The sequence below is a fragment of the Anomaloglossus baeobatrachus genome, chromosome 10 (assembly GCF_048569485.1).
Source record: "Anomaloglossus baeobatrachus isolate aAnoBae1 chromosome 10, aAnoBae1.hap1, whole genome shotgun sequence".
Taxonomy (NCBI): Eukaryota; Metazoa; Chordata; class Amphibia; order Anura; family Aromobatidae; genus Anomaloglossus; species Anomaloglossus baeobatrachus.
Genome location: NC_134362.1, coordinates 38749946 through 38769940, shown reverse-complemented (window position 1 = coordinate 38769940; position 19995 = coordinate 38749946). Strand labels below are relative to the sequence as shown.

Sequence of the window (19995 nt, the reverse complement as noted above, 5' to 3'; positions counted from 1 at the left end):
TGATGAGCGGGTGTCACAAACCACCGGGGGGGTCACTCAGAAATCCCCCGCGCTGGCTACCAGTACGTCACAATCGGGGGGTAACAAGTGGGGGTCACCCCTCCTTTATACCTCCCGACCGACGGACAGAGCACGTGACGCGCTCTCTAGCGCCCCTCTTATAGTCAGGCCAATTATGGAATTGCCCGACAATAAGCAAGGAGGCCGCTATACTACTTATGCCGATTATTGAAGGGTCCCCGGTGAGAGTAGGGTATATATTCCCCCGACCTCCGCGGGCGGAATATATAAACTCTCCCCGAATCTCACTGGCCTCCCCACAATAATCCTTGGCACAACTCGCTGCCACCAACCGATTTACGGTAACTATTAGCCGAACACACAGACGTGGGATTCAAGATCGAGATAACAGAACAGCCCAAGATTAATTATATAATTTAATCGCCTAAAGCACACTAGAAACTACAATATATACAATAGGGAATCTACAGAATATACATATGTCAGAGTACAGTTACAGATAAAGCATGGTTTACAACAGGTATGCAATTCAATCAGTTACCTTGTGCGTCTGGCCACAGGGGGGCGCTGTAGACCAGGTTTCCAGGAACTCTCTCACAGGTCTGTCCCAACCAGGCCCCCGAGCAGAAGAACACTGGAAAATGGCCGAAGTAGGGTTATCAACCTGGCCAAATCCAGGTCCCCTCCTACCTTCGTGACCTCACAGGGAAGCACTGCCACTCCCCCTGCATGGATCAGAATTATCCAGCAAAGGGGATATTGGCCATAACTTTGCCTGGGAGCGTCGTAGGCGGACGCCAATGCTCTCATTGTGACAGTTATGAATTTAGCTACAGAACGAGGGGACTCATGACCTGTCTACGAGTTCCCATATGGCTGATATCACGCCTGGGGTATTTCCCAAGCTCCCCCTTCCATAAAAAAGGTGTGCCAGCATCGTCCGCCTGCGCAAACACCATTTTTATGGTTGCCATATTTATCGGAGATATGGCTTGCGAGATATGAACCATTTTTTACTGGAGTCGTTCTGTCTGGCTACTTCCAAGCCTTGCTAATGAGATACAACTCTGGTTACAGGGTGACGGCAGGGAGTCATCCTGGGTCCATTGTCCTCACATCATCTCATCTCCATATCAGAGGAGATGGCTGTTGGAGGTGTAAGTGGGATGTGACACCTTCACAGATGCTGGACATTTGGGAACAAGGAGGGAGGGGGGCACTGCCAGGGAGTGATGAGAGCAATCATGACTTCTAGTCATAATTCCTCTTCATATCCCAGGATTTACCTCACACCTCCCCCCTTTTGAGGGCGCTAGGGGGCAGCACACTCCGGTGTTCCCCCGTGCGCCCGTCCGCGACCTCTCCTTGTCGGGACAGCCCGTCTGCGTTACCGTGGTCACGGCCCCTTTTGTGGCGAATGGTGAAGTCGTATTGCTGGAGCGCAAGGCTCCATCGCAACAATCGCCCATTCGTCCCAGAGACGGTGTGCAACCAGCTGAGGGGATTGTGGTCCGTCTCCACGATGAAGTGGCGCCCGTATAGATAGGGTTGCAGACGCTGCAGGGCCCACACTATGGCCAGGCACTCCTTCTCCATCGTGGAATAGGCAACTTCCCTTGGTAACAGCTTCCTGCTCAGGTACAAGACTGGGTGCTCTTGGCTCGCAGAGTCCACCTGGCTGAGCACCGCACCGAGGCCGAAGTCACTGGCGTCGGTCTGTACTACAAACGGCCGCGTGAAGTCGGCTGCCTGTAGCACGGGCGGGCTGGACAGGGCGTCCTTTAGGGCCCGGAAGGCTGTCTCGCAGTCCATTGTCCAATCGACTGCAGAGGGCAGCTTCTTCTTGGTGAGGTCCGTCAAGGGCTTTGCCAGGCTACTATAGCATGGAACAAACCTCCTATAGTACCCAGCGGTCCCCAAGAAGGACATCACCTGCTTCTTGGTCCTGGGGGTGGGCCAGGATGCGATGGCTTCCACTTTCTCAGGCTCGGGCTTCAGTGTTCTCCCACCTACCCGGTGACCGAGGTACTGGACCTCGCTCATGGCCAGCTGACACTTTCCCGGCTTGATGGTCAAACCTGCCCGGTGGATCCGCCTGAGCACCTGTGCTAGATGCTCTAGGTGATCTTCCCAGGTGGGACTGAAGACGGCAATGTCATCCAGGTACGCGGCCGCGTACCCTTCAAGTCCCTTGAGCAGGGTGTTGACCATCCGCTGGAAAGTGGCAGGGGCATTCCTCATCCCGAATGGCATCACCGTGGACTCGTACCGTCCAAATGGGGTAATAAAGGCAGAGCGTTCCCTGGCCTTGCGAGTCAGGGGGATCTGCCAATATCCCCGGCTCAGATCCATGATGGTCAGGTACTGAGCCCCGGCCAACTGATCGAGCAGGTCATCGATGCGTGGCATTGGGTACGCATCGGCGACCGTGACCGCATTGAGCCCCCTGTAGTCCACGCAGAACCGAGTGGTTCGGTCCTTCTTAGGGACGAGGACTACAGGTGAGGCCCAAGCGCTGTTGGATGCCTGGATCACCCCCAGCTTCAGCATCTCGTCAATCTCCTGGCGCATGTGTTGCTGCACCTCCAGGGAGACCCGATATGCTGAACGCCGGATCGGGGGATGATCCCCAGTGTCCACGTGATGGACAGCCAAGTCAGTCCTTCCGGGCTGGTTGGTAAACAACCCCCGGAAGGGGTGTAGGGTGGCCCACAGCTGGGACCGTTGGTCCTCCAAGAGCTGGTGGCCAACCTCCACATCCTCAATGGATCCGCCTGCCCTAACCTGGGCTAGCATATCCAAGAGGGTTTCCGCTTCTCCCTCCTCGGGCAGGTTGCACACAGGGAGTGCACATGCCTCCCGCTCATGATGTGCCTTCATCATGTTCACATGGAAGGGCTTCCGCCTTCCACGGGCAGGGTCCAGGGTGACCAGGTACGTCACAGGGTTGAGCTGCTGGTACACGAGGTATGGGCCTTCCCAGGCTGCCTGAAGCTTGTCCTGTGGTACGGGGACCAGTACCCACACCTCTTGACCCACTTGGTAGGTCCTCTCACAAGCGTTCTGGTCGTACCAACGCTTCTGATCGGCCTGGGCTTGAGCCATATTGTCGTGTACCAGTTGCGTCAAGGCCTGCATTTTGTCCCGGAAGCGCATGACATACTCGATAACCGACACTCCAGGGGTGGCCAAATCCCCTTCCCAAGCCTCTTTCACCAGAGCCAGGGGGCCCCGCACACGTCGCCCGTACAGGAGCTCAAACGGTGAGAATCCTGTTGAGGCCTGTGGAACCTCCCGGTAAGCAAATAACAGGTGTGGGAGATACCGCTCCCAGTGACGCCCATGGGAGTCGACCAACATCTTAAGCATCTGCTTTAAGGTGCCATTGAACCGCTCGCACAGGCCATTAGTCTGTGGATGGTACGGGCTGGCCACCAGATGTCGCACCTGGACTTGCTTACAGAGGGCCTCCATCAGCTGGGACATGAATTGGGTCCCCCGGTCAGTGAGCATTTCCTGGGGAAAACCCACTCGGGAGAAAATCTCCAGCAATGCGGTGGCCCTTGGGACGGGGACGGAGCCGGGGCCTTGGGACGCTGAGGGCACATGGCCTTGAAGTGTCCAGGTAGGTTGCACTGGTGGCACCGTCTTGGTTCTGCCACGGGCCTGGAGAGGGGAGTTGAGGGGGACACCCCCTGCAGTCTAGGGGCAGGTGGGGCAGTCGCAGAGTTCATCTTACCCCCTCTCCAGGTGCTGCTGGTGGCTGCTCTCCTGGCTTCAGGAGCCCGATTGTTGGTGTAGTCATCGGCCAGGGCAGCTGTAGCCGTGGACCCCTTTGGCTTCTGGTCTCGGATGAACTGGCGGAGATCCTCAGGGCAGTTCCACAAGAGTTGCTCCGTGATGAACAAGTCCAGGATCTCCGGTCCGGTGGAAAGCTGCAGGCCTTGGGTCCAGTGGTCGGCAGCTCGGGCAAGTGCCCGCCGGTGGTCAGCCCAGGAGTCCTTTGGTCCCTTCTGCAGCGTCCGGAACTTCTTGCGGTAGGACTCCGGGGTGAGGTTGTACTGTTGGATCAGGGCCCGCTTGATGGTGTCGTAGCCCTGATCCGCCTCAGCAGGCAAGTCCCCAAGGATATCCAGGGCCTTACCCCTTAAACGGGGGGTCAGGTATTTGGCCCACTGGTCCTTGTTCAGATGATGCTGCAAGCAAGTCCGTTCAAAAGCAGTCAAGAAAGAGTCCAAGTCTCCATCCTTCTCCAGCACTGGGAAGTCCTCAACACGGACCTTTGGAAGTTTGGTGTCTGGAAGGTCACGGGTGGCTGATGAGGGCCGGAGCTGAGCTAGCTGCAGCTGGTAGTTACGCTCTGCCTGGCGCTCTTCACGCGCTGCTTGCCGCTCACGCTCGGCCATGAGTTCCTTGTAGCCCTCCCGGTCTCCAGCCTGGCGTAGGGCCATAGCCATTTGAAGAAGGCTATCCGAGCCTCCCAGGCTCGGTGGAATGGCACGTGGTGATCTGCGGCCCGCTGCGGAGCCTGGTGATTCACTGTCCATGGCAGAGCGGAGGGCTGGCATCTGGCTCGTTGAGGACCCTTGGGCGAGCTGCTCCTCATCTTGTCCAGCAGTGCCCGGTTGTGCAATGTCCTCTGCAGAGCTGTTTTCTGGCGTCGAGCTCCTGGAGGACTCGTGGGCAACCTCCTCATTACTGTCCACAGCACCGTCCTCCCTCTCTTCGGCTCCTGCTTTAGCATTGGCCAGTTGCATAGCTCTGCTCCTGGTGCCATCAGCCATTCTTGCAGACCTTTGGTCACTGACACAGAACTGACACCTGATGCCTCCACACACCTTACAGTATCTGCACTCTGACACTCTAGTGTTGAGCTAGTCTGAAGACCCCAGCAGCCACAGCTGCTGCAGGCAGTCTTTAGTGTCTGGGAGTATGGGTCTCACACTCACACACACTATTATCTCGATCCCACCGCTTGCCACCAATATGTCACAAACCACCGGGGGGGTCACTCAGAAATCCCCCGCGCTGGCTACCAGTACGTCACAATCGGGGGGTAACAAGTGGGGGTCACCCCTCCTTTATACCTCCCGACCGACAGACAGAGCACGTGACGCGCTCTCTAGCGCCCCTCTTATAGTCAGGCCAATTATGGAATTGCCCGACAATAAGCAAGGAGGCCGCTATACTACTTATGCCGATTATTGAAGGGTCCCCGGTGAGAGTAGGGTATATATTCCCCCGACCTCCGCGGGCGGAATATATAAACTCTCCCCGAATCTCACTGGCCTCCCCACAATAATCCTTGGCACAACTCGCTGCCACCAACCGATTTACGGTAACTATTAGCCGAACACACAGACGTGGGATTCAAGATCGAGATAACAGAACAGCCCAAGATTAATTATATAATTTAATCGCCTAAAGCACACTAGAAACTACAATATATACAATAGGGAATCTACAGAATATACATATGTCAGAGTACAGTTACAGATAAAGCATGGTTTACAACAGGTATGCAATTCAATCAGTTACCTTGTGCGTCTGGCCACAGGGGGGCGCTGTAGACCAGGTTTCCAGGAACTCTCTCACAGGTCTGTCCCAACCAGGCCCCCGAGCAGAAGAACACTGGAAAATGGCCGAAGTAGGGTTATCAACCTGGCCAAATCCAGGTCCCCTCCTACCTTCGTGACCTCACAGGGAAGCACTGCCACTCCCCCTGCATGGATCAGAATTATCCAGCAAAGGGGATATTGGCCATAACTTTGCCTGGGAGCGTCGTAGGCGGACGCCAATGCTCTCATTGTGACAGTTATGAATTTAGCTACAGAACGAGGGGACTCATGACCTGTCTACGAGTTCCCATATGGCTGATATCACGCCTGGGGTATTTCCCAAGCTCCCCCTTCCATAAAAAAGGTGTGCCAGCATCGTCCGCCTGCGCAAACACCATTTTTATGGTTGCCATATTTATCGGAGATATGGCTTGCGAGATATGAACCATTTTTTACTGGAGTCGTTCTGTCTGGCTACTTCCAAGCCTTGCTAATGAGATACAACTCTGGTTACAGGGTGACGGCAGGGAGTCATCCTGGGTCCATTGTCCTCACATCATCTCATCTCCATATCAGAGGAGATGGCTGTTGGAGGTGTAAGTGGGATGTGACACCTTCACAGATGCTGGACATTTGGGAACAAGGAGGGAGGGGGGCACTGCCAGGGAGTGATGAGAGCAATCATGACTTCTAGTCATAATTCCTCTTCATATCCCAGGATTTACCTCACAGCGGGCACTACCATTCTTGGATGCTCAGTACTTGCAACTAGTGATGAGTGGGCACTACCATGCTCGGGTGCTCAGTACTTGTAACTAGTGATGAGCGGGCACTACCATGCTCTGGTATTCACTACTTATAACTAGTGATGAGCAGGCACTTGTGATCATCTGCTGGGAGCTTAGGCTGCTGATTACCATCCTCAGCTGCCTGTACCCTTTATAAGATTCTGGATTCTGGGGCTGAGTGCCGGATATAGCTTCTGCTACCTTGGTTCCTGTGGCTATCCCGTTCTAGGGAGATCTACAAAATAAATAAGTGACTTCAGCTCTTTAATTCTACAGAAGGGAAATCTTAACTCTTCAGCACAAAACATTTTGGACAATTGTAGCTTCCTGGTAACAGCCTAAGTAAATCCCTTTTTTGTTCCCTGTGAAGACATGGCTTGGGGAATTCGGTACAGTAACATGACTGGTTGCACAGAGCTCAAACCTCAACCCCATAAAACTGCTTATGAACAAAGTTTATGAGCCCAGCCTTCTCTTCCAACATCAGCGTCTGACCTCACAAATTCTTTTCCGGATAAAGGGGCAAATATTTACAGTACTGCCTCCAAAATCTTGTAGAAATTCTTCCCAGAAGAGTAGGAGCCATTATTTCTGCAGCGGGGCCGACTCCATATTAATATCTATGGATGTAGAACACAAGGTGACAAATGCTCCTGTATGGGGAATGTAGAGGTGTTGTTCTGCGGTGTTCGGCGTTGTACTGGCTGGGTGTCATGGCGGTGTCGGACTCTGATCACACTGCAGAGTCCGGCAGGCAGCCTGCGATCCCTTAAATGCATAGCCTGCAATGGGCGTCTGCTGGGTCTGGCTTGACTGCTCTCTAGTACAGCAGGAGTTAATTCCTGCTGGCTTGTGATCATCTGCTGGGAGCTCAGGCTGCTGATTATCATCCTCACCTGCCTGTACCCTTTATAAGGTTCTGGATTCTGAGGCTGAGTGCCGGATATAGCTTCTGCTTCCTTGGTTCCTGTGCTTATCCAGTTCAATGGGGATCTACAAGTTACGGTTCAGCGTGGTGTGTGAGTCCTCCAGTTGTGCATTTTTTCTTCCCCTTTTGCGTTACTCCCCAGTTCACATGCTGTCCCTCCTTTGTGTTTAAGTGCAGTGTGTATGAGTTTTTATTTACCCTTTTCTTTGCCTATTTGAGGGATTTTGGTTACTGGGTTTCCGGCCCGCTCCTAGGGTGGGGGGGGAGTAGTATCAGAGCTCATGCAGGAGACAGGGCCACGCTGGGGGCTCGAACCTGGCTACCATCAAGCCTACCTTAGAGCTAAGGGATAGCGCAAGGCCCCAGTCTTAGGGTCAGCCTAGGAGCCCCTGTTCCATCTGTACATACCCCATGATAGGTGTCTTGTCCATATATATTTTCCTTATTTGAATATATCTACAATTTAAAGCTAATCCAACATTACCAACTTCCAGACACTTGGAGAAAACAATTAATCTTGATCGGATCATTGCCTTTAACCGGTGATTTTTACCAAGGATCACTGATGTTTACCTAGTGGCAATGTAAAGTGTAATAGACTCCAGAATAACTTGACCAGGGAATGGTAAATTTACTTTTGCTAATGTATTATTGATCTGTCAGTAGCATATATTAACCTCAGGGCGCGTTCACATGACTGTATTTTACGGTTTATGCTTGGGCTTCAATTCCTGGCTCAGCTACGGGTCTCATGATGTGATCCAACAGCCTCCTAGGTATATATGATACTGTTTATGACTTCATCACAATTTTTGGACACCTATGAGTCTCTCAAACTGTGGCATTACAGGAACGTTCCTATTCTCCCACTGAATACAAACACAAACTTCGGTTTTGCAACAATTTGGGAAAAAACGTGCACTTTCTCATCCTCATATGAATACACCCCTACACTGAGTTGTTGTGCATGTCATCTGAGTGGGTATTGGTGTGCAGCGCCCTCTGGTGGCCAGGAATGGTAATGAAACTGAGTCTGAATCTGTGACTCAAACAGGTGATGGAATTAATTAGGAATCCAGGAAGTCCTATTGCAAATCAGCCTAGTGTATTTAGGAGAGCAGTTTCTGCCTGGCGGCCACCAGTGATTGTGCATCCTGCTGCTTCTGTAGATGGCTGGGAGTTTTCCCTTCAGTTTCTCCCATTTATTCTGTGCCTGAATCTACTCCAGATAAGTTTACTAGTTTCTTTGCTTAATTGCTGGAATTGCACTTTAAGGTGTTTCTGCTTATTCCATTTTGTTCTGTGTTTGGTTTCTTGTATATGAGAATCTGTCGCTCTGCTTTTGTGAACAGGGCAGTTCCTCCAGCAAGAAAGGGAGCTTACTTCCTGTTCATGTTTGGATTATTTGCACTTTATAATATTATTTATTCTGTGATTTTGTTTCTTCCCTTTTTATCTGCAGTTCTGTTTAAAGTGTCTGACACAAGAGTACCTGATATAGTGGGGGAGAGACCGTGTGGTCTCAGATTTTTTTTCTATCAGGAGTTTGGGTTTTTTTGCAGGGTTTTTTGCTGGCCGCAATCAGTTATCTTTCCTGTCCTATTGTATCTAGTAGGTCAGGCCTCACCTTTGCTAATATGTATTTTCTATCTGTGTATTGTGTTCTTTTACATCACCGTCATTTGCATGTTGGGGGCTTGCTATTTCTTTGGGGACCGCTCCGAGGCAAGTTAGGATTTCTCAATTCTATCTTTGAGGTGTAGCAAGTTTCTCCAGCAGTGACGAGGTGTCTAGGTGTATTAGGAACATCCCACTGCTACTTCTAGTGTTGTCTGATAGATAGGGGATTGCGGTCAGCTTAGTTTCCAACTACTCTTGTGGTTTTTATTTTTTCCTGATTAATGGGATTTTTTTTTGCTCGTCCACGGTTACCAGTTCATAACACTGAGCGCTCTTACTCGACACTTAATGCTGTTAAAATGCATTTCAGCTTTGATAGGACATTGGAAAGACGCCCTAATTCTGAAACATAAGGTTAATTTAAGCAATAGAAGAGAAAAAACACTATGTCATCCTCTACTTCGTCCTTGTGCGTCTTTTTGTCTTTCCCTGACCATTACGTCATGTTTCTCATAATGATTTTATTTCTCTGACAGCTCGTAGTACCAGAATATTGCATTCATGGGCTCTTCTGTCTCATGTTTATGTGTGCTGCCGAATGGGTCACGCTGGGCCTGAACATACCACTGCTATTTTACCACCTCTGGAGGTAAGTCCTTATGCTTTATATATAATGAACGGTTTATTTATGACAGAGGTAGGGAAAGGTGCCACAATTGCAACAATAACTATTTCACCACTTTTAGGTGCTTTATTATGGAAAAATTCATATAATGAAAATTAGGCTGCAAGTGCACTGATGGGTATATGAGTGCACTTGCAGTTCATGGCCTCATTTCACTTTTCCAACCGAGGGCTGTCCTTTTCTACTTGATTGAGTCTTTGCTTTTGCTCCTGGCCAATATTTTGCACTTGATCTGCTTTTCTTTTTTTGGCCAGTGCATGCGCTGTACACTGCTATGTATTGCGCATATTGTTAGCCTCTTAATGCACATGCACCGACCAAAAAAGAGCAGCACATACAGTTAGGTCCAGAAATATTTGGACAGTGACACAATTTTCGCGAGTTGGGCTCTGCATGACACCACATTGGATTTGAAATGAAACCTCTACAACAGAATTCAAGTGCAGATTGTAACGTTTAATTTGAAGGTTTGAACAAAAATATCTGATAGAAATTGTAGGAATTGTACACATTTCTTTACAAACACTCCACATTTTAGGAGGTCAAAAGTAATTGGACAAATAAACCAAACCCAAACAAAAATTTTTATTTTCAATATTTTGTTGCGAATCCTTTGGAGGCAATCACTGCCTTAAGTCTGGAACCCATGGACATCACCAAACGCTGGGTTTCCTCCTTCTTAATGCTTTGCCAGGCCTTTACAGCCGCAGCCTTCAGGTCTTGCTTGTTTGTGGGTCTTTCCGTCTTAAGTCTGGATTTGAGCAAGTGAAATGCATGCTCAATTGGGTTAAGATCTGGTGATTGACTTGGCCATTGCAGAATGTTCCACTTTTTTGCACTCATGAACTCCTGGGTAGTTTTGGCTGTATGCTTGGGGTCATTGTCCATCAACTTTGCAGCATTTGGCTGAATCTGGGCTGAAAGTATATCCCGGTACACTTAAGAATTCATTCGGCTACTCTTGTCTGCTGTTATGTCATCAATAAACACAAGTGACCCAGTGCCATTGAAAGCCATGCATGCCCATGCCATCACGTTGCCTCCACTATGTTTTACAGAGGATGTGGTGTGCCTTGGATCATGTGCCGTTCCCTTTCTTCTCCAAACTTTTTTCTTCCCATCATTCTGGTACAGGCTGATCTTTGTCTCATCTGTCCATAGAATACTTTTCCAGAACTGAGCTGGCTTCATGAGGTGTTTTTCAGCAAATTTAACTCTGGCCTGTCTATTTTTGGAATTGATGAATGGTTTGCATCTAGATGTGAACCCTTTGTATTTATTTTCATGGAGTCTTCTCTTTACTGTTGACTTAGAGACAGATACACCTACTTCACTGAGAGTGTTCTGGACTTCAGTTGATGTTGTGAACGGGTTCTTCTTCACCAAAGAAAGTATGCGGCGATCATCCACCACTGTTGTCATCCGTGGACGCCCAGGCCTTTTTGAGTTCCCAAGCTCACCAGTCAATTCCTTTTTTCTCAGAATGTACCCGACTGTTGATTTTGCTACTCCAAGCATGTCTGCTATCTCTCTGATGGATTTTTTCTTTTTTTCAGCCTCAGGATGTTCTGCTTCACCTCAATTGAGACTTCCTTAGACCGCATGTTGTCTGGTCACAGCAACAGCTTCCAAATGCAAAACCACACACCTGTAATCAACCCCAGACCTTTTAACTACTTCATTGATTACAGGTTAATGAGGGAGACGCCTTCAGAGTTAATTGCAGCCCTTAGAGTCCCTTGTCCAATTACTTTTGGTCCCTTGAAAAAGAGGAGGCTATGCATTACAGAGCTATGATTCCTAAACCCTTTTTCCGATTTGGATGTGAAAACTCTCATATTGCAGCTGGGAGTGTGCACTTTCAGCCCATATTATATATAATTGTATTTCTGAACATGTTTTTGTAAACAGCTAAAATAACAAAACTTGTGTCACTGTCCAAATATTTCTGGACCTAACTGTAGGCAATATTTCAGCTAGGAGCAAAAGTGACATTGCTTCATGCCCACTGCCAATCGAGCAGCAGAGGATGACGCAGGGGTGTCAGACGTGAAGAGGAGCCATAGACCATAATATACCCAACAGCGCACTTGCAGTCTATGCATTTAATTATACATTTGCCTAAGGATAAGGGTGAATGTTTCTCATTGTGGAAAGTGAAATGCCAGAGTAAGGAGGCTTATAAGCCATGCAATGCTTCTCTATGAATGCAAGATGCCTTTTCAGAGAGGGAGAGGACTTGAACTCTAGTGCCACCAATTGGATATAGCAATTCAAATAATCAATATTGAGCCTTGCCATATGACTTAGGATAAAAGCCAAACCAGAATCTCGATTTTCAGACACGTGTTTCGGGGTGTTATCCCTCATCATTGCTTAGCAAGCAATCTGATTTGATTGTATGAGAGGCTTCTGACTGGGGTCTAAGGTGTAATGTTTCTCTTTGAGGAGAGTGACATCCTTGGCATGCCAGAGTGAGGAGACTAATAAGCCATGTAATGCTGCTCTGCAAAATGAAATATACAAATTGCCTTTTTAGAGAGAGAGAGTGAGGACTTGAACTCTAGCGCCACCTATTAGAAGTAGCAATCCTAAAAAAATCAATATCGACCCTTTAACGAACTTGCCATATGACTTAAGATATAAGCCAAACCAGAATCTCAGTTGGCAGAGACGTGTTTTGGGTTGTTGTCCCTCCTCAGTGCAAAGCATGAGATCTGATTTGGCTGTATGAGAGGCTTCTGACTGGGGTCTAAGGCGTAACATTTCTCCTTGTGGAGAGTGACATGCTTGGCATTTCAGTGTGAGGAGGCTAGTAAGCCAAGTAATGCTCCTCTGCCAAACTAAATATGCAAATTGCCTTTTTAGAGAAAGAGAGGACTTGAACTCTAGCGCCACCCATTAGAAGTAGCAATCCTAAAAAATCAATATCGATCCTTTAATGAACTAGCTATATGACTTAGGATATAAGCCAAACCAGAATCTCAGTTGGCAGAGCTGTGTTTTGGGTTGTTGCCCTTCCTCATAGCAAAGCATGAGATCTGATTTGGCTGTATAAAAGGCTTCTGACTGGGGTCTAAGGCGTAATATTTCTCTTTGTGGAGATTGGCATGCTTGGCGTGCCAGTGTAAGGAGGCTTATAATCCATGTAACGCTCCTCTGGGAAATTAAATATGCAAATTGCCTCTTCACAGAGGAAGAGGACTTGAACTTTAATGCCAATCATAAAAGTCAATATTAACCCTTTAACGCGCCTGTTGCAATAGGTGACACCAGAGGTCAAATTGTTTTCCTCTCTGAAGAGACAATTTGCATAAGGATAACAATGACGAATTTTGCCGCAACTCATCCGTGACAAAATAGATTTCATTGCAATTGTTAAACATTGTCCTGTCCGGCAATACCTTATTTTTGCTTCCAAAATGTCGTTAACAGGTTCCCTTTAAGTTAAGCTACCAAATCAACCCTACAATGAGACACAAGGTAGAAAATAGCTATAAAAAACATCAAGTGCAGGGGTTAATCACGTTACAACCGCCAAAGGTGCAAATGATCCTATTAAAATGTACAATCAATGTGTGGTCAATACAGAGAACCGTCACATGATTTCTTAATTCCCCCAAAAAAACATACAAAGGTAGATATAAGACCGGAGTCACACTGGTGTAGGACTCGCACGAGTGCAGAGAGAAAATCTAGCATTGCACTCGGACCCATGTAAGACAATGCTGCAGCTCAGATCTACGAGTTTTTCCTCAGCCCTAAACGGACTGAGGAAAAAAATATTGTCTGCGAGAGCCGTGTCACTCGCACCCATACAAGTTTATGGGTGCGAGAGAAATATCGGACTGCACTTGGATGTCATCCAAGTGCAGTGTAATATACGCACAGGCTGACAGTGGAGGAGATGTGGGGATTAACCCCTCCCTCTCCTCCGCAGCTGTGATCTGATCTCAGGATCGGAACACAGTCGCATGACACTTGGACCACGCTCGCAGCATAGCCTGAGCCGGGGGTCATTAGCATATCGCATCTGATGCTCTCGAATCAGTAGCGATACGCAAGTGTGACCCTGCCCTAAAGAAGGGTTTGTAGTCCTGCTATGAATTTCACTAAGGGGTACTTTGCACACTGTGACATCGCTACTGCGATATCGTCGGGGTCAAATTGAAAATGACGCACATACGGCGCCGGTAACGACGTCGCAACGTGTAAAGCCTAGATGTGCCGATAAACGATCACAAAAGCGGCGTAAATCGGTGATCTGTGTAGCGTCGGTCATTTTCATAATGTCGCACCAAAAGGAGATACGATGTTGTTCCTCATTCCTGTGGCAGCACGCATCGCTGTGTGTGAAGCTGCAGGAGCGAGGAACATCTCCTTACCTGCCTCCACCGGCTATGCGGAAGGAAGGAGGTGGGCGGGATGTTTACGTCCCACTCATCTCTGCCCCTCCGCTTCTATTGGCCGCCTGCTGTGTGACGTTGCTGTGACGCCGCACGACCCACCCCCTTAGGAAGGAGGCAGGTCGCTGGCCAGAGCGACGTCACAGGGCAGGTAAGTGCGTGTGAAGCTGCCGTAGCAATAATGATCGCTACGGCAGCTATCACAAGATATCGCATGTGCGTTGGGGGCGGGTACTATCGCGCTCAGCATCGATAGCCAATGCTAGCGATGTCGCAACGTGCAAAGTACCCCTAAGAGGTGGTAATACCAGATAAAATGGCAGAATTTTTCTGTAAGGCCACGTGCACACGCTGAGTATTTGGTGAGTTTTTTACCTCAGTATTTGTGGCCAAAACCAGGAGAGGAACCATCAGAGGAAAAGTATAATAGAAACACGGGCACCACTGCTGTATTTATTACCCATTCCTGGTATTGTCTACAAATACTGAGGTAAAAAACTCACCAAATACTCAAAGTGTGTACATTGCCTAATTAAAGACTGTTCTCCTTGGAAGCTTTTAAGGCTATGTGCACATATTGAGTATTTTGTGAGGTTTTTTTACCTCAGTATTTGTGGCCAAAACCAGGACTGGAACAATCAGAGGAAAAGTGTAAGGGTGAATGCCCACGATCAGTATTTGCAATGGTTTGGAAGCAGCATACGTCAGCTGCGTCCAAACCGCTGCGGTATATAGTACAAGCATAGTAGACGGGATTCCTAGAAATCCCGTGCCCACTATGCTTATTTTTTCCACAGCAAACACTGACCTGTGGAGCGTTTTTCCAGACCACAGCATGTCAATTTTTGCTGCGGAATTGCCTGCGTCCTCCGTAGGGAGAACACAAGCAGGAGACCGCAGCACACGGAACCCTGACCGTGGGTACTGACAGCTGCGGTCTCCTGCTTTCTCCAAAGGAGGAGATGCGCGGCCCCCCTGGTCAGGACTCGCTTGATCGTGGGCACATACCCTTATAGAAACACAGGCACCACTTCTGTATTTGTGCCGCCCCCATGCCAGCAGCCGGCGCTGCTCGGATCCGGGCCTTCAGGGAGTGGTGGCTCAAGGGTCTCCGGACCCGGGGGTCTCGCGGACCTGCCGAATGATGGAGACCACCGTCTGCCTCCTAGCCAGTGGCACCACGGCTCCAACCCTAGTACCGTTCAACTTGAACTTCACTGCTGGAGCTACACTTAGCTCCAGCCCACACTCCTCTCCAAACTGAACTACCAACTGATCTCAACTCAACTGTCTGTTTTCCCTCCCCGGGCTGTCTAGACCACTGGGTGGGCGTGTTCCAACCGCCTGGTCACGCCCAATGTTGTGTCTATCTGTCCCTAAGAGGGGGTGACTAGGGTTTCTGGTCGGCTGTGTGTTTCCTAATGAGGGAACGGTGTAATGCGGGGGCCTACCTGTGACTACCTGGTTTTGCCACGGCGTCACATATTTATCACCCACTCTTGGTTCTGGCTGCAAATACTGAGGTAAAAAACTTACCAAATACTCAACATGTGCACGAGGCCTAAAGGTCATTTTTCTTCAATGCCTTTAAGGTCACGATGAGTATTTGGTGAGTTTTTTACCTCATTATTTGTAAGCCAAAACCAGGAGAGGAAAAATTAGAGGAAAAACTCACCAAATACTCAGTGTGCACATGGCCTAAAAATCATTCTCCTTGGATGCCTTTAAGGCCATGTGCACATGTTGAGTATTTGGTGGATTTTTTTACCTCAGTATTTCTGGCCAAAACCAGGAGTGGAACAATCAGAGGAAAAGGATAATAGAAACACAGGTAAAACCAGGAGTAGGTAAAAAACGCTGATGTGGTGCCGTGTTTCTATTATATTTTTCCTCTGATTGATCCTCTCCTGGTTTTGGCTACAAATACTGAGGTAAAAAACTCACCAAATACTGAACGTGTGCACATGGCCTAAATACTGAGGTAAAAAACTATTCAAATACTCAATTTTTGCACAAGGCCTTAAAAGCATCCAAGGAAAAAGACCATTAGGCCACATGCACACACGAGTATTTGAATAGGTTTTTTTTTACCTCATTATTTGTAAGAGGAAACCAGGAAAGGAACAATCAGAGGAAAATTATAATAAAACACAGGCACATCAGCGTTTTTTACCTACTCCTGATTTTACCTGTGTTTCTATTAGACTTTTCCTCATTTTGTACCCTTTCCTGGTTTTGGCTATAAATACTGAGGTAGAAAACTCACTAAATACTCAATGTGTGCACGTGGCCTAAAGAGCATCCAAGAAGAAGGATCTTTAATTAGGCTACATGCACACGTTGAGTATCTGGTGAGTTTTTCGTCTGATTGTTCCACTCAAGGTTTTGGCTTACAAATATTGAGGTTGGCCTAAAACACACTTCCGCATAAAAAAAGTACGTGTCTCAAGTTCCGTTTTTCAGGTCCGTGTTCCGTTTTTTATGGGCGTTTCTCCGGTACGTATGACATCCGTGTGATGGCGTATGCTCCCCGTGTGTACGTGTGTAACGTCCTTGTTGGCATTAAATACGTACGTGTGTTGTCCGTGTGACTTCTGTTTTTTGAGATCCGCTTTCATACCCAAATTACATTGTTAATGCTTCATCATGCGAATCTGGTGGGTTTAATTGGTCAATTACCGTCCCTCATCTGTTTATTAGGTTAAACATCGTTTAAATTCATTGTTTCTGGGCTCTTCCACTCATTATACAGACTCCAAAATGTCTCTATAAAATGAAGCAACAATGTATTTGCTATGGTTGATATCTAGGAGATTTGGTGTTAGGCGACATATGCTTGATTATGAACCACCTGTTGAAAAAAGAATGTGGATCCACCCCCTTGTCAAGCTAAGGAAAACGCATGGACATTTTAACATTCTTTATGGTGAAATGCGCAAATTTCCGCCAAAATTTCAAGCATACTGCCATATAACCATAACGTCCTTTGACAACATCCTTGGCCTTGTGCATCACCAATTGAAACATCAGGACATTTGACAATTGACCTGATAGATTGGAAACAAGTGTTGCTGATGTTTTGATTGAAAACGCACACGGACGATACGTGCTGCACACAGACATGCTACGTGTGCCGTCCGTGCAGGCATGGACCCATTGACTTTAGCGGGTCCGTGCCTGCGTGTTGACGGACAAAAACGGACATGTCGACCGTGTGGAAAAACGCACACACGTACTAACCACACAGACACACGTTCTGTGTGGTTTTACGTGTGTGTGCCTTCTACCATAGGGTAACATTGGTCAACGTGTCAACGTGCCGCCGGTACGTGCAAAAACGTACCAAACACGTACCGGGGGCACGGATGTGTGTGGCAGGCCGTAAAAAGTAAGCAAATAGTGTGTATGCGGCCAAAGGGTGCAGGAAAGAGGAAGAGGCAGACCTCCTAACTCCATAGTGCAACATATACTAATCACAAAGACAGGCGATGAGGTCAACATTTCCAAGAGGAGATATATACAGTATATATATATATATATATATATATATATAGATAGATAGATAGATAGATAGATAGATAGATACTGCTCAAAAAAAAATAAAGGGAACACTAACATACCATTGTGTTGTTTATTAATTGTTCCCTTTATTTTTTGGAGAAGTATCTATGTATAATACACACATGTATTATACTTCTCCAAAAAATAAAGGGAACAATTAAACAACACAATGGTATGTTAGTGTTCCCTTTATTTTTTGAGCAGTATATATATATATATATATATATATATATATATATAATATATATATATATATATATATATATAATATATATATATATATATATATATATATATATATATATATATATATATATATACACAGTATATATAAAATGATCTGTTGAAGTGTCTACTCATCTCATTTTCAAAATTTTTTGGGTACCTTAAATTGGTACAAATGGGTGTGAACCCCCCCATATATATAATTTCTTTGTACAAATGATCTCTATGGTGCCTCTATCTTGGTAATATTCGCAGTGATCACACACCATGCGTTTTGCGTTATGCTTTTGACACTCTGCAGCCCTGATCTCCAATAAGCAGAATATTTGGTTTCTGGACTGTGCAGTCATTGTGCATCACATTGGCTGCAGAATGGCACGTTGATGACCACCGTGTACTGTCCATTTTTTTTTCACCGATGCATCCACTTGATTGGGCTGTAGCATCAGCAATTGGATCAAAATGAAACATTTCCATTTTTTTCACTGACTATTGATGTGTGTGTGTTGACACATTCCTTTATGAATATGTGAAAATGGACACAGACTATAATGGTTACATGTTATGTATATGTTCTATGTAAATCACGGGTATCAGAATGGCATTACACACACACACATATATATATATATATATATATATATATATATATATATATATATATGTATATATAATGCTATAATTGCAATAAATGATATAAGAATTTGCACGTTTTGTGTGGTTTTCTTCCAGGTTCTTGTTCTTGCCTATATTTTGCTGTTCTCTTTATCTGTACGAGTCAAGCAGAGACAACGTGATTGATTTAGCAGCTTTGCAATCACAAAAATCCTCTCGGAGTATATTGTAGTTATCACTCTCGTGTAACAGCAGGCGCTGAGGGTCTTCTCCGGTAATGACACCGCACTGTGTGTTCAGCATTTACACACGGCTTCTGCTGTGAAATTTTCAGACATTTACAAACTGAAAAATATCCAAACGTCCAGTTATTTCCCCACGGGCACCAAACTGTCTGGTAATAAGCCTGGATCAAGCCCTATAACATCTCTATGAAGATGACATTGAAAGGTTTAAGACTAAGGGGTACTTTGCACACTACGACATCGCAAGCCGATTGTTGCGATGCCGAGCGCGATAGTCCCCGCCCCCTTCGCAGCTGCGATGTCGTAGTGTGCAAAGTACCCCTTAGTTCACATTTTGCATATTGGGTGGGGATTTTTCAGAAGTTTATTTGCAGCATAATCTGCTGGGGTTTTTTGCTGTGATTTTGCTCCTGTTTTTACTCTTACTATTGCAAACTTTGGCTTCAATTACGGTTATGTATACTCCATGTCAACATCTATTGAAAAAAAGGCTTGTAATTTTCAAATTGACCACTATATTAGACTAAAATTTCCTGTTCTGAACAGATCAGTTTTCAGCTGTCTCATAATCATGGCAACTATATATAAATCAATCCTTAACAAACAGCTCACAGCTCACCTCCTCCTCCTGTGCAATGACTGATAATACCTTTATATACAGTAGATAACACAGGATCCACCATTCACAATATGTGATGTCACAGCTCACCTCCTCCTCCTCCTGTGCAATGACTGATAACACCTCTATATACAGTAGATAACACAGGATCCACCATTCACAATATGTGATGTCACAGCTCACCTCCTCGACATCCTGTACAATTACTAACACCTCTATATACAGTAGAAAAAACAGGATTCCTCATTCATAATAGGTGATGTCACACCTCACCTTCTCCTTTTACTGTATAATGACTGATAACACCTCCATATACAGTAAACAATACAGGATCTACCACTAAAAATAGGTGATGTCACAGCTTACCTCCTCCACCACCTGTACAATGACTGATAATGCCTCTATATACTGTAGATAACACAGGACCCATCATTGATAATAGGTGATGTCAGAGCTCACCTTCTTCTCCTTATGTAGAATGACTGATAGCACCTCTATATACAGTAAACGAAAGATCCACCACGAAGAATAGGTGATGTCACAGCTCACTTCCTCTTCCTCCTGTACAATGACTGAACAACACTATGTACAGTAGATCACTCAGGATCCACCATTCGCAATAGGTGATGTCACAGATCACCTCCTCCTCCTCTTTTACAATGCCTGATAACACCTCTATAGACAGAAGATAACTCAGGATCCACCATTCGCAATAGGTGATGTC

The 19995-nt window shown here is 46.7% G+C and overlaps 1 protein-coding gene across 4 annotated transcripts in view; it reads left to right on the top strand.

Annotated features, from left to right (window-relative positions):
* The window catches only part of CNIH2 (cornichon family AMPA receptor auxiliary protein 2), a 119597-nt gene that overhangs the window by 93701 nt on the left and 5901 nt on the right, over positions 1-19995 (top strand). For all 4 annotated transcript variants that reach the window (XM_075326243.1, XM_075326242.1, XM_075326241.1 and 1 more), the window contains one exon: positions 9452-9564. In XM_075326243.1, the coding sequence (XP_075182358.1) occupies positions 9452-9564 (113 nt within the window). The remainder of the gene's footprint in view (positions 1-9451; positions 9565-19995) is intronic.